The 23,507-nt window shown below is 34.6% G+C and overlaps 1 protein-coding gene across 1 annotated transcript; it reads right to left on the reverse strand.

Annotated features, from left to right (window-relative positions):
• Positions 1 to 4: 4 nt before the first annotated feature.
• On the reverse strand, positions 5 to 19,119 carry LOC118275268 (uncharacterized). The gene is made up of 19 exons (XM_035593168.2): positions 18,934 to 19,119; positions 14,369 to 14,585; positions 13,890 to 13,985; positions 12,953 to 13,152; positions 12,670 to 12,868; positions 12,025 to 12,114; positions 11,705 to 11,943; positions 10,897 to 11,104; positions 8,623 to 8,718; positions 8,307 to 8,539; positions 7,725 to 7,929; positions 5,895 to 5,990; positions 5,577 to 5,809; positions 5,040 to 5,253; positions 4,540 to 4,644; positions 2,639 to 2,868; positions 1,759 to 1,969; positions 1,461 to 1,556; positions 5 to 322 (listed from the first exon to the last, which is right to left on the reverse strand). The coding sequence occupies exons 1-19, from the start codon at positions 19,075 to 19,077 to the stop codon at positions 111 to 113; spliced, it is 3,324 nt and encodes a 1,107-aa protein (XP_035449061.2). The 5' UTR covers positions 19,078 to 19,119; the 3' UTR covers positions 5 to 110.
• Positions 19,120 to 23,507: the final 4,388 nt, after the last annotated feature.

Raw genomic sequence — 23,507 nt, forward strand, 5'->3', positions numbered from 1 at the left:
AACATAAATCCTAAAGGAAATATAACATTTATTAGAAAGTAAAAAAAAATATTTTACAATGATAATAATACATAGACAAAAATATATATATTTTTAAATACATTTAGTATTTACAATAATAATTGAAATATGGCGCATACAAGGAGTACAACAATACTGCTTTTGACTAAAAATGCTGAACTGGGTTCTGGACAATTCTCATCGTGTTCAATATTTCTGAAATACGGTTCATGGAGCTCTTGTCTTGCTTGTATCTGAGCTGCGATGGCTGCCCCTCCTTCAGATGACATAGTCCTTTCGCGACTCAGTTGCCAAGCACGAACTAGAATGAAATGGTAATAATATAATGTTACTTAGGTTACTGTTACTTGTTAGCAAATAAATAGCACTAAATTTCCATCCTGAACTGTAATATCTGTTATATATAAGGTACACGGTAGGACTACCTTTTCTCAATTCCTTATTACCTATAAGTGCGAAAGTTTGCGAGATTACATTAATATATATGAACGTTTGTTTCTTTTACGAAATAACTATAATATCGTCGTTCATATTGCAATTTGTTCAATGCCAAAAAATATATATTTTTGTTTTATTTGTATACATAATTATTTATGAATGATTCAAAATACACATTTAATAGAACACAATAGGTAAAAACCATTAGTTATTAATTTTGATGATTTTGATGTTATGAAGTATTTTTTTTTTCAGTACAATGTTTTTTACTTTCCTGTAAACTCGTAATTTTTGGATTTTACGATATGGATTAGGATGAAATTGCCTACGTACGGAGACAGATTATCTTGGGAACGCGGGCGAAACCACTTGTAAGAGCTAGTTAGTCAATAGCAAGTATAATGTATGTAACTTTCAATATTATTTTTAAATAATAAAAGCTAAACATGATTTTGACGTAAATATTTTTTTATTGTGGACTCTCCGATTTTTGTAACTTTCATTTTACACAAAGTGTTGCGCCGTGCAGGAATCGAACCCGCGGTACATTGTGCGACAGCCGGTTGCCCAGCCACCGCGCCAACACTACAGTTAGAAGTCAGCAGTCAAGATCTAGTAGAAGAAGTATGCATTTAGTTTCAGAGTAAAACAGCATGATATTTTGTGTAGTTATTTAACTAAGAAATACTTATAAGTATGTATTACTAGCAAAACCGGGGAACTCCGTTTCGCCACCAATGTTAATTTTTTCCTGAATTTTCTTTGCTATAAACCTCACGAAGCCCGAGACCTTTCCAATGAATGCAAAACCGTATTGGTTCGTGCATTCAGGACTTATAGCGTCAGGAAAGAAAACCCATTTTTTTTTTTATATAATAGATGATCTTTTTCCACTATTGATAAAAATATATTCTTGTATTTTTTATTTTGAGTAACATTTAAGTGTGTTTGTACATCTTATTCTTAAGTTTTTTTGTTAAATAGTAAAATTGCACACATACCTTTTCGTTCGAAGGCGTTAACGTTGGAGCAACTGTACGCTAACGCGTAATTGGTGTAGTCTGTGGCCAGTATATAGACTATGGTATCAGCACTTTCTGAAATCAAAATAAGTACAAAATTTTAACAGCACAAAATTAACATGATTTTACGTCGTTTCGTAGTTTAATCTAGTGGCATTAGATAGAGTGAACTATTTTCTAAATTATATACTCAAAAACGTTATTGTTTTCTGTCAAACTCATCCAACAGGTATAATCAATTTTATTAATCTGACTCAATTTAAGAATTGTCGCTTACCTTCTGAGTCCGCAACTGGCAAGGTTACAGATATTTGACCAGAGCTATCAGTAGAATTTATTCGGCCTGTTCCTTCCGTAATTGATAATTCTCCATTGACCACCTCGTATGAAATAATTTTGATGCTGTCGGATTCTGAAGTAAATCTCATGCCAACACAAGTGGTTGTAACAGGGTCGTATCTTCTGATCTGGTACCAGTTTCCTTCGAACTATAAAAAACGAATATCACTTAATGTCAAGTCTGTGAACATTAAATTTTTGACTATTATAGGAACTTTACACTATATGAGCGATATATTATTGAAAACTTTAATCAGTAGTTAATGAACGTAATATATTATGTGTATGGAAATTAAGCTTCATGTTGCAAACTTCATTGTTGTAGTGGTTGGATGGCCGGCTAATGCACAATGTGTCGCTATTTCGATTTCTGGTGTGTTTCTAATAATATTTTTGATGTGTTCTACAAAATATTGTTTCGGGTCTGGAGATGATTTGTATGTTGTGTTTGTAAATGCACCTATGACAAAAAAAACCACGTGTTTTCTTGATGTTTTGTTTTTTGTCACGGAGGCGTTTTTTACGTAGCTCCCAGTAGGTCACCGACTTCTAAGCTATCAGTATAATAGTAGATATTTTTCGCATTTTAGCTGTTACTTTTGTATTGTTTTTAGTTTTTGGTTTTCTAAGTTGGTTTTTCTAACGCAGATTTTTATTTTTCTATTTTTAGTATATGGGCTACACAGAATTATCGGCAAACAATTTTCAAGGCAGACCAATGTTTGCGAACTCCGCTAGTAGAAAATAAAAACTTACAGATGATTGTCGTGGCGTGCTCTACTAATTATAAATAAATATGATGATTCACGCAATCTTACCTTATCCACGTCGAAGGACGGAACGCCAGAAATGGTTTGGTCACACTGGCCAGGTATAATGATGTCATCATTTAGAGCAATGTTGGGATAGAAGAAACACGTTTCAGTACTCTGATCCGTGGCCTGGTAATACTTTTCTTTGAGACCTTGAGTGGTGCTAACCACTGCATCAATAGCAGCATTGTCTTGAGGACTCAGTGTTCCGGATCTACTTAGTTTCCAGCTGCCAACTGGAAATTAAATTGGTTTGTGAGAGAAACTTAATAATTTGATTGTTATCAGAGATGTTCATAACTAACCAATTTAAAAATACTTCAAATTTCACTAAATAAAGTCATTAAACGTTTATTTAAGTAATACACGTCAATTGTACACTGAAACGACAATATTTAACTAACAACAGACGTTTTTAGTTTTTCCGCAAAATTTCAAGTATTAGCTTACCAGCATTTCTCTCATCGGTCCACAGTACCTCTGAATTAGCCAGGAAAATTCTTTCTCCATCACTGGCTAGTTTTGAGGTGCCGTGTTTGACTGATGCAGTGGAAGCTTGGAAAATGGCCTGTCCACTTACTGATTTACCTGTTCACCCTTCTTCTCAGAGACAATGGGACGTGCCGCTGTGCAGTATTATTCGTGAGTCATTAATCAACTCTTCTTCTAATGCTGCAGAGCGAGCTCGCTTATTGGCTGTGGGAGTGGGAATCAGGTTTGTGGCTTCATCCCGTCATTTAACATAGGAACTATGTTGGATGACATTACGTTCCGGCTAGCTGTGTGCTTACGGTTGGGTGCTCCCTGTGTCTCTCCGCATTGTTGTCACTGTGGAGAAAGAGTCGATGGCTCGGGACACCATGGTCTTTCATGTCGTAGAAGTGCAGGCCGCATAAGTCGTCATGCCAGCATCAACGACATTATTCGTCGTGCTCTCGCCTCAGCCGGCGTACCAGCCGTATTAGAACCTAATGGTTTGGTACGTGATGATGGCAAGAGACCAGATGGTATGTCGTTGCTGCCTTGGAAGATGGGTAGGCCTTTGGTGTGGGACGCTAGTGGTGTAGACACCCTTGCGCCATCTCACCTTCTAAGTACTGCTGCATGCGCTGGTGCGGCTGCTTCCGCGGCAGAGGACCTCAAGCGGCGCAAATATTCTAACTTAGTTGGCAATTATTGTTTTGAGCCGTTTGGGGTCGAAACACTTGGGCCATGGGGTCCTGGTGCACATTCTCTATATAAAGAAATTGCACATAAGCTATTCGACTCTACGCGTGACCAGAAGGCTGGCTATTTCTTCGGTCAAAAGATAAGCATTGCCATACAACGTGGCAATGCGGCCAGTCTTCTGGGAACGTTCCCCAATGACAGCGATGCGGACGAGTACTTCGACGCCTAACCACACCTAACCACGCCTATTGCCTTTATTTAGTTTTAAGTTAGTTTTTATTCCTTATTTTTTTTGTATTTTTAGGTTGTAAATAATGTGTTAGTTTAGATTAATAATTATTCCTAGCTACTTAAATCTTATATGACAAAACAACAAACGTACACTTACACTATGTACTTGCTGGTGAGAAAGATACTATCGAGTCACACAATCTGAGATCAAATCTACTTTAAAGTCATTTTGTCATTGCTTAAGAAATACAAACAAAATTAAATTACAATAGCACAAAACTAATTATGTATAATAACTTGCCAAATAATATTAAAGAGTGTCAATCGATTGCCATGTTTAAAGATAGGTTGAGAAAATTTGTATGACAAAAAATACTAATACCGTTTGATCATTGTCATAACTTTGTATACCTAGTTATAATTAGTCATTTAAGCTCATTGTAAGTGAACCATGTTCTTTATGAGTAAATTAATAATCATTAACCTTAAACGCAACGTTTACCCACCTCGTCTAGTGATTTTGCCTTCATTGTTTACATTGGTGCAGCTGTATACAAGTGCATAACTAATGTAGTCGGTTGCCAGTACGTAGTAGTTGGATCGCCTGATCTCTGCAAATATAATGTTTTAAGAATTTTGTTGTTTCCTTGATTTGTTGTTGTTTGTGTTATGTTAACAATGTTAAGGTAAAATTCGATACGGTATATCCTTTTTGTTAATCATGATAATTATTGTAAAACAATACAACATTTTATCACTTCACTTGGAATTAAACAACTTGCATTATTTTTTTTTATTCGACAAAAAAAAAATCAACTACCATTTCAATGAAAATCCGATTCAATCAATTTATTCGTGTTAGCATACAAAGCGTACCTAAAATCCTGGTATTATTCACTAGGTAAATAATCATCATTATCTTACTAATAAAGATGTTGAAAATCAGTGAGAAGCTCTTGTCGTAATACGTAACCTGCACATTCAACTACACATCGAGATTACTTACCGCCATTGACACTGAAAGTAACTTCTAATTCCGCAGTTCCGTCAGCGCGTGTAGCAATAGCTGTTCCTTGTATCGTGGATGATTCTCCATTTGTAACTTGGCTGTTCATCACAGAAACGGCGCCTCCGGCAATTATGGAGTAATTAGCTCGGTTACACTGTCCAGCTTGTGTCCCCTGTGGGTATCTAGCGACTTCTATCCACAGGCCTTCATACTAGAAATAAAATGAAATATTAATTATTATGTTATCGGCTTACTCACGTATTTGATTTACGAGGAACTCGACTAGTTTCAAGCCATGCTAGAGGCTCATATTCATGAGCAGCATTCCGCGACACACGACGCGGCGATTGTACAGTAGCGCGATATACACAATAATATGTAAAATATCAGTAGATGTTTGGCCACTATTCAATATTAGATACTTCAAAATTTAGCAAAAAGTTTTTTTTTCTTCGTAACATAGACATTCAAACAATGCTTCTGAATAGAAATGTTGTGCCAGTGCTACAAAATTAAGTAATATAAGCGACTTACAGCAGTGGGTTTGAAGTCCGAAATCCCTCTGATGCTGGTGTCGCAAGGACCAGGTAGTTCGATGTATTGCTGTGTTTCAGCAATCTGTGGATAGTAGAAGCACGATGCATAGCTTTGACTTGTGGGTAGGTAATACTCTTTAAGTAGACCTTGTGTTTGGCTTATGACTTCATCAATTTTATTATTGGCCTCTTCGCTCAGAGTACCTGATCTGCTAAGCACCCAACTGCCGACTAAAAATTAGGATTGTGTAAGTAGAAGTGTCATCGCAGGAAACAAATATAATAAATTGATTAGACAACATGTCTTTGAGATTACCTCGTCGTTTTCCGTTATCTAAATTGGAGCAGCTGTACACAAGAGCATATTCGTCATATTTGACTGCGAGAACGTAGTAGTTTGATTCTCCATTTACTGAAATACAATCACTTGATTAGCTTAAAATGTAAAATAATATTTACGAGCGGGTTTTTCTGATGGTCCTTTTATGTAATTTTATATTACAAATTCAGTGTGAATTTTTAGTCGTCTTACTAAAGTAGTGTTCTTAATGTATTCGATATTCAATGGGGGTATTGGTAGGCGCAGTATGGTATAAGACAAGGTAGGAAAATTAAACATTTGTTAGTCCAGTTAAATTTAATCGTTAAATCTAGTAGATAACTATGTAACCAGGAATTGTATTGTGAATCTGATTGAAAAAGAGTACCATATGGAGTTTCTTGCTCGTAATTCTCCATAGGAATCCACACTTTGCGAGCAAATAGCTTCACTAGAGGACTGACCGACAGACGTTATTAATATTATTATATTTGCTTTAACGTTCAAAAGTGCCTTCCTGGTCTATTTGAAATAAATGATTTTGACATTGACTTGACTTGGACTTTGATATTAAAAAAATAGACGTATTTTTATCATTCAAGGTTACAATCTCTTATCATATCATAACTTACAAAAAATGGAGTTAAGTTTAGGAGTGGATGTACCCTATACAATGTGTGGGTAAACCGTAACGTCTCAATATATTTCAAATCAATGTTTCGTCGGAAGTAGTTATGTAATTTTGAAAGAAAAGATAAAATACGTGTTTAATGTTTTAAAATAATCTACTAGACGAACATAATACATTTTTTGGATACTATCCTTCTTAATTACATAAGATAAGATCTAAAGGAAAATAATCAAATATATACTTAGAAATATAAAAACCAATTGAAAATATTTGTATTATAACTTTCATAAAACATCTAAATTAATTTTATTATGTTTCCCGATTTAACGTAATGCTACGGTATGTCGCGGAATGCCCCCGTCGTCCCCACGGCGTGGGAAGTTCATGAGGATTTCCATCGCGTTACAAAAAAAAAAAAAAAAATGTCGCGGAATGCTGCTCATTCATTAATATTATGTTGCAGTATGTATATATAAAGCCGTAATACATATAGTTAGAATTTAATCTTGAAATATACATAAGTATATATCACTAAACTTGGACCGTTTCATAACTATGTATATTCCTAGTGAGATGGTAATGAATCGCTTTCGTATGTTTCGGTAGGTATATAATTATATCCCTAGGATATAAGTATATTAAGGCTTTATCAGTCTTACTGCGACGAATATTCTTAAGCTACCACCAGGTTTTCGTTAAACAGTTACGTCATGTTAAAAACGTTTACTTATACGATTTGATTTACTCGATTTATTTATTTAATTCATTCTACTTTCATTTTATGTATGAATTAAAATACACAAGCTAATCTAGCGTAAGTAGTTCATAATATAATAAATACGTGTTTGATAAATACCTACTCTTTTTTGTATCATGACACACATAAGGCTATGACCAATAGGAATGGTCATAGCCTTATGTTTTAGAGCCTATAACCTTCCTCGATAAATGTACTATCGAAGAAAATATTATTCTAATAGGACCAGTAGTTCCGGAGATTAGGGCGTTCAAACAAACAAAAAACTCTTTAGCTATTATTATTGGTATAGAGTATAGATACATATTTATGGTAGCTACTGAGTATTAAAGCCGTTATTGAATTGAACTACTTATTTAATTGTCTATTTACTTATACACAAATAGAATAGGCCCTTATCATCAGTCGAAATCATAAAAAAAAAAATGAAATTACTTACCATTATTAAAAGTAACTTTCAATTGTCCTGTTCCATCATCGCTAGCAACTGCCTGTCCTGATATCGTGAACTGTTCTTCATTAATAACTTGGCTGTTCAATACGGAGACGGTGTTACTAGTGAGTACCTCGTATTTAGCACGGTTACACTGGCCTGTTTGTGTTGGCTGCGGGTATCTAGCGAGTTCTATCCATTCACCCTGGTACTGATGATAGAATGGAATATTACAATCACATAAAATAACTATGTAAGTACCTACTAAACAATACTAGCAAACCCGGCGAACTCCGTTTCGCCATCAATGATTTTCCCTTTTCCAGATTTCCTCTTGAATTTTTTCCTGGATATTCTTTACTACATATATACCTCACAGAGCTCGACCTTTCTAACGAATGCAAAACCGTGGAAATTGGTTCGTGCGTCCTGGAGTTATAGCGTTAGGAAGGAAAACTCGACTTAATTTTATATAATAGATTGTCTTTGCATTTTTCCTAAATACCCATTTTTGATACTTAAATTCTAAACAAGCAGTATGTTAATTTTTCCGTTAATTAATATTGTAATTAAAAACAAGATACTTACACTATTTGCATCGAATCCCGCAATTCCTTTGATATTGGGGTCGCAAGATCCATCCAGTTCGACGTATTGCCATGTCGGATCAAACTCTGGATAATAGAAACAATCGTTTGGCCCTTGGCCTGTTTTCTGGTAGTAAGTTGGATGGAGACCTTGGGTGCTGCTTACGACTTTATCAATTTCAGCTTGACCCTCTAGGCCTACTGATCCTGTTTTGCTAAGCACCCAACTGCCGACTAAAGAAAGGATAGCGTAAGTAGGTATTTTTTTTTAGAAAACAAAGTATATATATTGGTATGTAAATTATCTTTGAAATCACCTCGCCTGTTTCCATTAGGTAAAGAATTGCAGGTGTATACAAGAGCGTAATTTTGGTAGTCGGTCGCCAGGACGTAATAATCTGATTTGCTGTTGTCTGAAATAAAAAAAAAATCTTTACTTATTTATATGTAGAAACACAGTAAATCCAAAATATGGTTACATTAGTTTATTGAAGTCAGTATTTCTATGTTATGATTATTTAATGATTTCAAATTATGGGTACGTAGCAAAGGACTGAACGTCATTGGAATTACATAGATATTTATATGGTATTTCTGAATGGTTGTTTTGCCAACTCGTACAGCACTCCCGAGGCGATTTTTTTGGTATTTTTTTTTATTCGATATAAATTAATGCTTGAATACAATCCCACCTGATGGTAAGTAGTGATATAATCGTATTAATATATATATATATATATATGATAATATACGATTGTAAGCGTGTTTTTGGATTTAACTAAGATATTTTTTTTAAAGATTTTTACGTCTTATTTACTATTTACAACAATAGTGTACTTGTACCTTAACCCTTATATTAATACTGCCATATAAGAAGCGAGTGAAAAAAGGAATGAAACAATCATTTAAAATTATTTGTATCTAACCCCTATATTATGTTTTCTAAGATTTTTTCATTTTTGAAATAATCAAATACCTTTATCAGATTCCACTCGGTGGATTTTCTAAAATTATTTAAACGCAATTGACATACGATGAATGTAAACGTCGTGAGAAGACTGGACTATTAATATAAAATTATAAATTTGTGGTTGCCATTCCATCTTAAGCTCGAGCAGTTACAGGTACTAATGATGATAAAGACATAGATATTAAATTGATTGAATCACATTGATCAAGATTACGAACGTGTAATTCAAACTGGAAACTTATGTACCATCCAAGGTCGAGTAGAATTTATTAGTTGAGCTTTTTCTCTTTTCTCTATACTATCTAGTACACCTAGATAGTTTGTTATTATTTGATGTTTACCTAGGATGTCATGTGAATGTGAATTTGTACATCTATATGCCCATATCTACGACACAAGAGAAAAAGGATAAATATTTACATTCCCACGAACTGTTGTTCATCTATATATTAATACGTGATGCAAAAACTTTGTACCCCTTTTTACGAAAATTGCGCGGACGTAGGAGCATAAAATTTGGTACACTTATAGTTTATGTGTAGGAGAAGTCCAGAACGCTAATATTTTTCAAAAATAATGCTTATAAAGTACCTTAAATCAATGAATAAAACATTACACACACTACCATGCATAGTATCTGTTCGTATTTGACAAAACGTCAAAATTGACAGACATTGCGATGATATTCTCACGTCTCATATGAATAGAGTTTTCCTGTTCATGATGCGCCGGAATATATTAATTTGAATTTTACAAAACTAATAGCAATTCGTTAAATAAAAATTATCTTTGAACGTATGTTAAGTGGTATTGTAAATTAAATCGTATATGATCGAATTTCGACCACTAGGCGACCACTAGTAAAAATAAATATACGTAAATACCTAGTCGAACTAATACAATAAAACCGGCCAAGTGCGAGTCGGACTCGCCCATGAAGGGTTCCGTAACAGCAAGTAGATGACATAATATAAAAGGTTGTAAAATAACTTGGTTTTACATAGTGTTTGTATGAACGACAAAGTTATATTTGCGGTTTTTGAAAATGTTTTATTTCTTAAAAACTAATAATGATATCTCGTTCAAACCAATTTTCGTTGTTAGTTTTTATTGAAATCTACAGCATATATTTTTTTCAGTTTTCTCACACTCTTATTTTAAAAGTTAGAGAGGGGGGACACTAATTTTTCCACTTTGGAGGCGTCTAACTATCAAACAATTGATTTTAACGAAAAGTGGTTTTAGGAAACTTAATCTCTTTTTTAAATACCTATCCATAGACACCCATCACGGATATGTTAGCTGAAAAAAAATTTTTTCATCAATTCCATGTACGGAGAGAAAAATTTAAAAATTAATATTTAATTTTTTTAATTTCTATTCAAAATTCGAATAGCGGTTATCGAAATACATCATCCTACAAAGTTTCAACTATGTAGGCCCAATAGTTTCGGAAATAAATGGCTGTGACATACGGACGGACGGACGGACAGACGGACAGACAGACAGACATGACGAATCTATAAGGGTTCCGTTTTTTGCCATTTGGCTACGGAACCCAAAAAGTAGGAGAATAGATATGTATGGATGGTAATTAACGTATAACAATTTAATAACTTACCGCTGAAAGTAACTTCCAACTTTCCAAATCCATCAGCGCTGGCGACTGCCTGTCCTGATATCGTTGCAAGTCTTTGGTTCACAACTTGACGGTTTGTTACTGAGATGCCAGCATTATTAACTACCTCGTATTTAGCTCGGTTACACTGACCAGTTTGTGTTGGCTGTGGGTATCTAGAGACTTCTATCCATTCCATTCCATCCGCGTACTGGCAACATAATGAAATATTACAATCCCATAAAATATTTAAGTACATACTGCATACTATACATATTACATATACATTTTTTTCAATTACCTACTTAAATGTATTTATTTACTATTACAAGCCACGCCAACAGAATAAAAAACACTAACATTAATGAAAGACAAAATGAAGATAAGATCATGTGTTTATACCAAAATTATAGACATGCACCACATTCACATTATTAACACAGTTAGATATAATAAATAATAATATAAATACAATGCAATTAACAATATTTTGTACTTAAGTCTAATGGAACTTATAAAATTAAAAAATATTTTAAAATAACATAAAAACAGGAAAATTCAAATAAATATAAAATTATAAAATTAAAGGTAAGTAACAAAACATAATCAATAATAATTAAATTAGAATATTATTCATATTTTTTTAATTATTTTGGATCGAGTAAATAAATAATGAGTAAATACTAAAAAATTAATAAAACAGTATACTTAAATAAATAATAAACTTAAATATTAAATAATGAGTATGTACGTATACCTTTTTACGTTACATAATAAATAGTAAAATAGTAATTAAAAAGAAAATACTTACTCTATTCAAATCGAAGTTCTCAACTCCTTTGATTCTGTCGTCGCACTTTCCAGGCAGCTCGACGTATTCCCATGTTTTATCAAAATCGGGATAGTTATAACAGCTATCTGGATCCTGTTTTGTGGGCTGGTAGAAACCTTCAAATAGATCCACGACATCGCTTGAGTGGATGATAGTATTCATCGCAGTTTGGGCGTCGGGTGTCAGTGACCCTGTTCTGCTAAGCTGCCAACTGCCAACTAAAAATAAGGACTTCGTAAGTCGATGTTTCATCGCATGAAACAAAGCATAAACAGTAGACAACTTGTCTTTGGGATTACCTCGTCTGTTTCCTCCTTCTATATTTTGGCAGGTGTATACAAGAGCATATTTATAGTTGGTCGCAAGGACGTAATAGTCCACCGTGTTATCTGAAACATATTATGTTGTTTGCAGTACTTGTACTTAACAATACATTCATATAATAGATTATATATTAATATTCCCTTCTTTTTATTATATATTAATATTCCCTTCTTTTTATTATATATTAATAAATATATAATTGTATGTGTTTATATTAATTTGCAAATATTTTTAGAATAGGAGAGCATTACTTATTGTATTTATAAAAATTTTCAGCGGATTTTATGTTGTGCTTTCAAACTAGGTAGCTTCCTCAGTTAAAAATACATTATTTCGTCGTTTTAATAAAATAATAATTAATTAAAAATAATAATCATAGTATCATTTGGTGATATACGGTACAGGTTCTTACATTTTTTTTTGCTATTTGACGCACAGAAATATAAGTACAAAAGTAAACTCATGAAAAAATTAATAACTAAAGGCATTTCGATAAAAATAAATTAATTTAGTTCAACTACCGTATTCATGGAGAAATAGATGAACATAAATATTTTGAATTAGTTAAAACTAAGAATAGCATTTATCTAAAGTGAAGTTTTTAAAAAGTATTGACTTACCGTTGATAGTAACTGTCATTTTTCCGTTATCGTTAATAATAGCTTGTCCTGATATCGTGCTCAGTTTTCCATCAGTAACTTGACTGTTTGTTACTGAAATGAGACCAGAAAGGAGCCCAGCAGTGTATTGGGCACGGTTACACTGGCCAGTCTGCGCTGTCTGTGGATATCTAGCAACTTCTCGCCATTCTCCTAAATACTGGCGATGGAATTAAATATTTTAATCAAAAAAGAAAATAATACAATATTAAAATATGTGCCTGTTAATTTGTTTATAACTTACATCCAGCCAGTTGATGTTGGAAAGACCTTGGATATTGACGCTTTCGCAAGATCCCACCATCTCGATGGGTCCAGTACATTCTTGGGATGTAGGTGAATATTTATCAGATTCAAGAATGGGATGGTTGGCAATGAAGTCATCAATTTCTTTTACATATTCAGGAGCTAAAGAAGGGGTTCTGCTCATTTTCCAACTGCCCACTGCAAATGTAAGTAATCAATCGATTTAATTAGACTGTCTCGTTGATCGAGTGCTACTGCCGGGCAAGGGGTCTCCGTTTCGATTCCCGGGTCGGGCAAAGTATTGCAGTAGTAGCACGGAGACAGGAATTGTGCCCTATTGCATGACTTATAACACAAAATGCTGGAAAGATGTGTACATTGTTTAGTGGTCTTAAGTGCCGTAATGTGCACCCTATTGATTTCGTTATTTACAAACATAATCGTCACGTCTTTCTTCCAACTGGAAATTGGGGTAGGTAGAACCCCAATTGGGGTAGGCAGATGCCTACCAGCAAGAAGCATATGAAACCATGTAATTTGGCGTTCCATTAATTTTACAATGGAACGCCAAATAACATGGTTCTCGAATAAGTACCTGTTTTGCTAGTAACCAAATGATTTATTTACACGTGAGTCCATAATCACATTTTTATTCACAAAAGAGGAAGAAAAGACGGTGTAGGTATGTTAGGAAAGAACTTGCACAGCTAATGGCTATCGTGTTTTTTCTCTCTTTGTCAAAGTTGTTTTTAAAACCGAATACTCATCATCATCACTTTGCTTGTGAAATTTAACAGAAGGCCACTTGTTCGGTAGTTGTGCTCACAGTCACTTTATCGTATGATTTATTATATAGGTTTTTTATTCAACATACAAAAATATGTCTATCATCTATATAATATCTTTGATAATGAATAGTATTAAATTTTAATTACATAGGCTTCCAGTTCCAGTTGGGGCAGGACTGCAGCTGAACAAAACTGCGTAATTGTTAGTGACAGTCAAAGCTCGAAGAGTCGACTCTGCACCACCTGAAATATAAGAATAGTTCGATTTAATGATCGAATAACGAATAATTGAAACTATATAATTATTATAGGTAAGTACCGTATTAATAAAAAAAGATACTGAATGCAAAATAAAAATAAAGTTAGACACCAATTAGAGTTCTCCATACTTATAGATATAGATACGGCGAATTTAGCCACACGCCCTTATAGCTTATTCTCAACTCACTCCTTTGTATATTGTAGAGTTAGAGCACGAGAATTTATATTAATGTGCACAACGAGCTACCGACACAGTTTAAGTTATTAGATTTCTTTACATAAAATGTAATATAATGTAAGGTAATTTAAGTTATTTATCGAACTATTAAAATAAGGTAGAAAATTGTGTGATAAAATCAACTTACTGGATAAATTAACTATTAATTCTCCAGGAACGTTCGTCGATGTGGCTACTCCTTGTATGGTAGCCCATATTCCGTTTACGACTTGCCTATTCACAACTGAAATCCCAACAACATTTGGGGTTGTTGGATTATTTAGAAGCCTGTATTCAGCTCGGTTGCACTGACCACTTTGTGTCAGCTGAGGGTATCTTCCAATATCATACCAGATGCCAAGTAACTGTTACAAAAGGAAAAAAAAATTACTGTGTGGAAGTAGATAAAGTTTTTTAAGTCAAGTCAAAAAACTTCCTCAGTATTTTTCTCATTTAGTAAGACATTACGTAGTAATAATAGGTAAACCAAAAGTCAGTGTAGATGGGGCGATAGGAACACGCTTTATTACGTATGAGTACGCGAGAAGTGGATATAACATTTGATGATTATAGGTGCCTAAGCCTGAATGCCTCGTTGGTCGAGTGGTCGCAAGTTTGACTGCCGGTTGAGAGGTCTCGGGTTTGATTTCCGTGTCAGGTAATAGTAATAATAAGCTTTTTTTAGTTTTTCGAAAATTTATCAGTGGTAACACGGAATTGTGTCTAGTATATGGCAATAGGCTCACCCCTTATTGCTATTACATGGGACTTATAACACAAATGGTGAAAAGTGGGTGTACATTCTATAGTGGCATTACGTGTCGTAATGGGCACTTCTGCTTACCAGCCCTTGGGGGATAACTAACTTCTAATACAAGTATGTATAACAACATGTTTCACGAAAATTGGTCTAGTAGTTTCCATGATGTTTGACTTGAAATTTTGTAAGAAAATATATACCACATAAACGCTCTAAGCTCTTTTGGTTTTGTACCATATTCTAAGGTCATCCATTAATTGCCGGACACCCTGGTTAACGTTAAGTGTTGTTATTAAATAAATACTCTCAGTTAAAGTAATCAGTGTGCATCAAAATTACGGACGTAATTTCAGATTTGCCTTTTATTACAATTATTTGGTACTTTAACGATCAAATCTGTTGGCAATCTGTGTATCAATACATTATCACATCATCAGTCTATAAGGTAACCACTGCTAACCAAAGGCCTCTTCTCACATGGAAAAGATTTGAGCATAAATCACCACCACCATTTCAAACTTTCAGTTTCCTTACATTTTTTTCCTTCACCATTTGTCAGTGATATCTAAATAATTTTAGAAAGTACATAATATAACTCGGGAAAGTTAAATTGGTACTTGCTGTTGGTAGGTTTCGAACCTGCAGTCTCATGTATGAGAAGCTGGCGGTTTTGGCCTCCAGGCCACCTCGACATCTTATTTACACTTGTAGAAAATAAATATATTTTAGAAGTTAGGCAAAACCGTCTTTGTCAGAGCCACGGGCGCACTGCTAACCAATATAACGAATGGAGCAACCACATATGACTAAATTTAAAACAAATGTGTTATCATCTTGGCTGACAATGTACGAGATCGTATAGTAATGAAAAATCGTATAGTATTAAAATAAAATGTTACACCAAAATGGCGACTGCAAAAATTTATCAACATAATGGTTTTCGAGGGTGCTGTCCAAATATAAATCCAAGAAAGCCGCTGCATGTAATTTCCAATTTTTCGTAACGGGTGTCGTTTCCTGGTTTTTGAAATCGAAGGTGCTATCAAAATGAATATCCAAAATGGTTGCTTATTAAGATGAGCTCATGCGTATTTTAATAATAATTACCTATTAGACATAATGAGGGTGCGTCACATAACGTGGTCAGGGACTTCACTATAGATATAATCAACTTTCACACGAGCGAAGTCGCGGACAAGAACTATAATTCAATGTTGAGGTATATTGTTATTTATTAATCTAGGCAAAAACCTATAATTGAATGTAATTAAATAAAAATACACACGCCATTCTGATGCCCTCACGTAATTGTCTAATCAGATTATAAATATTACTTAACAATATAAAATTTAGACAAACAAAGATAAAATCAATTATCTGAATTACGTGCCTATGGATTGGACTCAATAATAATACATTTTTAGTGATAAAAAATGTTCATCAGATTTAGGTGTGTCCGTATTATCTTTGATTAATGAATGTACTAATCACTTTTTTATTTTTATAAATGCCGCAAGACGATAATGAAAGCCTATATTTTCTAGAATTTTGTATTAAGATGCATAAAGTGATTAACTAGTATATTATGTATTGAAACAAAAATAAATTCATCGGTGTGTCAAGCATCTAAAATGTTGAATAGGGATGATAAAGGGGTATGAAAATTGAGTTGAAAATTTAGTCCGTCAGTTAGGTAATTAAAAAATATTAGACACATATTTTTTATCATATAAGACACCAATACTCCCAATAAAATTGTAAGTTTTTTTTGTTACTATCTACTACTTTTATGTTTAAATTCGCATGCAGGGAATGTTGTGTGCATCTGTAAAAGATATGCATATGGGAGTTGTATTAGTCAGATGATTGAAAAATGTATTAAATGCATATTGTTGATGTGCCTGTTGAATAAATAAATAAATAAAATGAATCAAAGTTTAGGAGTGGGAGCAAATACGTCATTTCTACGTATAAAATGTACATACCTAGAAGTGATGTCACGCGATATTGCAAATCAACACATCTTCAAAAGTATTTATTTTCTACTGGTAAGTATTTTTGTTTTCTTGCGGAAAATGGTGTCTAATATTTTAAAATAATCCACAAGACGGACATTAAAATTAACATTAGTCATCTACACTATTGTTGGTTAATAGGAACTATCTTCTTTGTACTAAACTAACAGTGTCAACCTGTCATGATTGTCCAATTACTGTAGCTATTAAAATATAATGTCCAATGGTCGCGGAACGTCTAGTGTCAGATCAATTGTTTATTGGAGAATCGGTCTTAAGGTCAAAGCACATTTAACAAGCACTGCTCCGGCACAGTTTGTTACCGCTAGCTGCCAACGTGCTAACTGGGCGTCGCCCGCGAGTGTATGCTGACGGCGAGCGAAGCTACGCTGTTTCGCTTGTGCCGACGGGTAGCCGCCATCCGGGTCGCTGCGAATATTCGTGGATGCGAATATTCCTTACATCACTAATTGTATTATATACAAAAAATACGTACAAAGATATAAAATCTCTCAGTGCCTAAACTGAAAATCGAGCTCGAGAGCCCAAACTTACTACCACACTCTGAGACATTTAATGATTACTTTAACTATTCCTTAGTAACGATTTTGTATCGAAAATAATTGCTAAGAACTGTGTTAAGTAACCATTAAATGATTCTGAGTGTGGCAGTTAGACAACTTCAGTGGCAAACCATTCGACTATTTATTTAACCTTTGTGGGTGCAAAAACGGTAAACACAGATACCTACATATTTATTAAATAATAAATGTGACTTTCTTACCTAAATATAACACTTCAGCCTACTATCGAACAAGTGTATCGAACACGATATAATATATTTTTTTAAGAAACAAATTACTTCGATGCACTCAATCTGTTATGTTCTAATATTACTATAGACTAACTACGTAGAATAGTTTCAATGTGCGTGCAAGCAGAAATTTTAACAATATTTGCAAAAATATCTAATCTTGGTCAACTAGTTAATTTAAAACTACATAGTGTTAATTCGGTTAAAAAATGCTTAAGTCTTAAAATTTTTTTTAGGGTGCAATATATATTCAGTTTTTTTTTCTCTTTGCTTCATATCATATCATCTGTATGGTATGTGTCGTTATTTTATTCACACACACACAACATCACGCCTTTTTATCCCCGAAGGGGTAGGCAGAGGTGCACATTACGGCACGTAATGCCGCTATACAATGTCCACCCACTTTTCACCATTTGTGTTATAAGTCCCATGTGGTCCCATAGGTAGTCCCATAGGGGTGAGCCTATTGCCATATCCTGGAAACAATTCCAGACTCCGTGCTACTACTGAGAAATTTTCGAAAATCCGAAAAAAACCCAGCAATACTTTGCCCGACCCGGGAATCGAACCCGAGACCCCTTGTTCGGCAGTCGCACTTGCGACCACTCGACCAACGAGGCAGTCGTTATTTTATAATATATTTTAAAATTTATATAGTATTTTTTCGGAGTGATACTCTTCACCTCGGCTTCACCGACTACCGACGTGAAACAACGCTTGCGTTCTGTTTTATTATGTGAGTGAGGTTACCGGAGGCCTAATTCCACCCTCCCCAATCTTTCCAATCCCCGATTCCCATAACCCTTAAATTCGTGCCGAAATGCCCGGCCCATTCGTGTCGAAGCATGGCTCTCCCACGCTTAACACATCTGCCAGTCATACTACTATTTTTATTTCTCGTACTACTTTAATATCGTAAGCAGTAATACAAATTATTAGTATCCGAAAACAATTTCAACTTCCAACTTCTAGTCTACTCATTTTTGACACTTAAAGTTTCGGAAATATACATTTTTATTTTTTACGATGTCGTGATCACATTTTAGTCCAAAACTTTAAGTTGCCGTTTTATTGTATGAAACAACACTGACTATACAAATAAGAATAATAAAAAGACTTACGCTGGCAATGTTAAAACCTGGTGGTAGCGGCTCTAAGCTGGCAAAAATTTCTGCACAAGGTCTAGGATCTATTACAGGACTCTGTCCCACACACGCACTAATTAGTCCAAGAACGCAAAATATTAATATAGTTAATTTCGACATTGTGAGATCGTTAGTTTTCGTCGAACAACAATCAAATAAGTTGTGTCCTTTAATTTATATGAAGGCTTATCTATTACGTTTTATCTTTACTTTAATCGCAAAAATATTGTATCTTGTTTCATAGATTTTCCGTGTGGGTGATAAATTATTTATTAATAGGACTATGACTATGGTTTAGTCCTACATTATGGCTCTCATACTTATTGCTAGAGAGTCTCTAGTAAAGAAAACCTACGAAAATAAGTCTGCCACGTAACCCATAAATTCGCGAATTTATAGCTTTAATTTAACACTTCAATAATACTTATACATATATATTCTTTTTGTAAATTATTGTATCATTCTTTATTTAATTTATTTATTGTTTGTTGATATACAATTATGAGAATATTATAATAAATAAATTGTCCAACCTTTGGCTAGCGCTGAAAATTAGCGTCGTGTCTCGAGCCTTCGTATTTTAGAAAATCTTCACGAAATGCTGTCGTATCATTTATTTTAATTAAATACCTTTAATAACCCAGGTAAAACATTAATGATGCAATCCACGTATCATGATCATGATATATCATAGAAATCATTACTGTCGTAGACCATTCTTTCTTGTCATGTTTTTCCATGTTGTGAAAGTAACAAATAAGGCTGTTTGCAGTTTGATTTAAAAGCTGTTTTTTTTGGCAGATTTTTCTTTGTAAAAATAGCTATACATTATTTGTATTTATTTCCTAACCTGAATGTAATGGAAACCTTTGCAAAAAAATGAAAACATTATACTTAAACTAATATGTGTAATCGTTTCCGGACAAAATCGATAAAATAGATAAAAAATCGTTGCGCCGAACAACGTTTGTTATCTATAGCTGACTACACTAACGAATTTGTCTAACGTCACAAAATTAATCAAGAGTACAGCTATTGCCATTTATCTATGTTATCTATCAACGACAAATCCCACGTAGTACAGTTAACTACAGGTCAATGTCAATAAACATTATGAAATAAGAATCAGTTAAGTAACATCACCATCTTAAACTGAAAGACTACCTCTATTTCCCATAATTCTCACTTTTAACTCGGTTCGTTAAAGTTTTAAACATATCCGGGTTTACACAATTAAATATGCGGTGCGTGATAAATAATATCGAGTTAGGCCGAACTTAATTGCGTCACAAATGCTTTGGTTTCTTATCTTAGTTATCTTTTATGTGGACGTTATCTTTGTTGTTTCTAGAATGAATAGTCCTAACTTGCGTTAGGTAGACATAGCCATTTTATTAACTTTTTATCACAAATTTCCGTGTTCGACGACTCCTGTATATTTGGATGCTTTTAATTATTAACTCAGTTCGGATTGAGATTTTAGCATTGTATTTCTCGACACCAGCAATTTATACTACGCTAACTCGAAATTTGGAAAAAACGTTTTTTTACGCCAAGTTGCTTAAAATGTGTGTTTACATACGTCATAAAAAAAATGAGAAGAAATATGCAAAAATAAGAAAGTTACAAATCTTATAAAACGCTAAGTAAAGGTACTTTTTGAAATCACTCGATTTATATTACGCCAACTATTATTAGCGGAGTGTGCGCGCGGATCACTTTGGTCAAAGTCTGTGCAACACTGCACTAACTCATAGTTAGCGTAGTTTAGTGCGTGCGTGTGTATACTTGTTCGTTTGTAAAATGAACGACTTAGCGACTTTTACATAGTAAATACTTATGTGTTAACGTATTAATTAGTTTATTAATGGTACGTTGACTATTATTTTTGTAAGTAAGTACATGTTCTTTATAAAATATTGAAATATGCATCAGATGATTGATCATGCACTACGACGTCCCGTACTACACTACGCTAACGTTAGTTAGACGTGTATAAGATGTAACATTTTTTTGATGAATTACGTTTATATACGGCTAACTTGCGCTAAATCAAAAAATAGAAATAATTAAGGAAATATAAATATGAGATATTACAATGAATAAATTAAATATTAAGCATACCAAATTTCAAAAAAGTATCTTAATTAATGTAAAAGTTATCACGTTTTTCCCTTTAAACGCCTCTACTGTAAAGTACGCTTTTTGAGTTAGCGCAGTATAAATTGCTGGTGTCGTTCTGTTTTACGTATTTCAGTTTTATATTTTTATAATAAAATTATGAATGAATAATACATATTTGTTTGTTTTTTTTATAGTTTGAAAAACTAGTGTACATTGTCCCTTATTGGTGAAGCTTCAACGTTTACATACACATCCTTTACTAGAACCATTTCACCTTTGAGGGCCCTCTGGGTAAGACCAGAAAGTTTTCTTCATTCTTTCTTCATTCATCTATAATCACTAAAAATCCATTCCGATTTCATTACAATTATAGTTAGACTTGGTCGCTGATTTATACCCTCTAACGTATAATAAATGTTTAACGTTCAAGTATGTTTAAAGGAATTGCAGTACAACAGCATTACTTAGACTGGGCACAACTTCATCTATATTAATTTCATTACTTTTTAAAGGTACAGCTCATGGTCATGGTTAGTTTTTTTCAGAGAGCTTTTGGGAATTGGAGGCGAAGATGCTCGCGCGCGTCTTTAGTTTGCGCGCCGACGCGTATCGCCGCGCCGGGGCGAAACTCCACTGCCGCGCCAGATTAGTGCGTGGCGGGATGAGCTCCGGCGCGATCTAATGGCGGAATGGCAACCGAGGGCTGCATGGGCTCGCTGTCATTGCAGCGGTATGTCCCCTCTTTGAGGAGTGGCTTGAGAGGCGCCACGGCGTCCTCACCTACCTCCTGACACAGGTGCTTACCGGACATGAGAGTTTCGGTAGGTTCCTGTTTCTGATTGGGCGGGAGGAAACGCCTGGGTTTCATCACACATTTCAGAGGACCTGTTTCTGATTGGGCGGGAGGAAACGCCTGGGTTTCATCACACATTTCAGAGGACACGGTGGAGCATACGGTGGCGGTGTGCCCTACATGGGCTGAGCACCGCCGTGTCCTCAGGGATGTGGTCGGCGACGGCGACCTCTCGCGTCCGGCTTTGGTACACGCCATGGTGCGGAGCGAGGGGGACTGGGATGCCGTCTCCTCCTTCTGCGAAGCAGTCATGCTAGCTCAAGAGGAGGCGAAGCGCGTGAGGGAACGAACCTCCTCACAACCCAGTCGTCGCGTGAGACACTCCGGGCGTCGGGGATCGCGTGACAATCTCCGGCCACCGTAAGTGCGGGCCTGCAGACGGCGAGCAAGGGTAGCTCACTTATTTTATATTTAGTAAAAAAATGCTAAGAGTAAGATTAATTGTTAGGAATATTAAAACACTCCATCCAGTAGAGTAGTTGATAAGGTACGAAGACTAAAAATCTAGTCAGTCACTTAAACAATGAAAAAATATCAGACACGTATTTTTTTATAATTATATAAGACAACAATAAGATTAATTTAAGTTTAGGAGTTGGACCTAACTACATCACTGCTTCCTACAAAATATATTAAATCGTAACGTCACAAGATATTTCAAATCAACAACCCTTAAATTCTTAATCCCCAAAAGGAAACACACTTATAACGCCTCTGGTGATTCGGGTGTTCTTAGGCGGCGGTGATTGCTTACGATCATGTTCTCAATCCGTCTGTTCGTTTACCGGGTTATACCATAAAAAAAACAATAAATCGTCGCAAATGTAAATTCTGTAAGAAAAGAAAAATAACAAATGTTTTAATCTACCAGACGAACATTAAAATAAAATAAAATTTAGGGAACTAGATTATTAATGCTCCATGCTGTTGTAGCATGATGTTTTACATACTTCTTATATATTAGGTATTAGAAGCTAGCCAAATGGCATTTCTTATCGTTAATGACATTAATCATATTGATATAATCGCGATGCCTCATTTGTGACTAAGCTGGTAACAGATAGATCTAATCTGTACGTGTCCGTGATATACGCTATATTATATTACACTGATATCGTTCCCTGTGAGGTGACGTAAAGGAAATAGACTTCCTTAAAACCTCTAATTCTTGTCTGATCAATTAACTCAAAAGTCCATGATACCTCACTGCTAGACTATGACTATAAACCTTCTTTCTCTTCTTATGGCAAACTATCTAAGCGCCGTCGCAAAGTTACTGTGCGAGGAAGATGCGCAGTTCGAGTATGCGATGTATCGACAGTAGCCATCCATAGCACCCATTCATCCATATACGAGGGTCGTTCGAAAAGTCCGTGCAAAAATAAAAACTATTTACACTTCGTCCAACACTGCTGTAGTTTCTTGATCCCTTCTGAATAATAGGATTTGTACAAGTCTAAAAAATTGCTATTTGTTTCTGCAATCACCTCCTCGTTTGAATATTTTTTTTCCCGCCAGCTATTTCTTCATATTGGGGAACAAATCTGGAGAATATAGGGGATTTGAAACCACT

Source organism: Spodoptera frugiperda, chromosome 8, assembly GCF_023101765.2.
Source record: "Spodoptera frugiperda isolate SF20-4 chromosome 8, AGI-APGP_CSIRO_Sfru_2.0, whole genome shotgun sequence".
In the NCBI taxonomy this organism is placed as follows: domain Eukaryota; kingdom Metazoa; phylum Arthropoda; class Insecta; order Lepidoptera; family Noctuidae; genus Spodoptera; species Spodoptera frugiperda.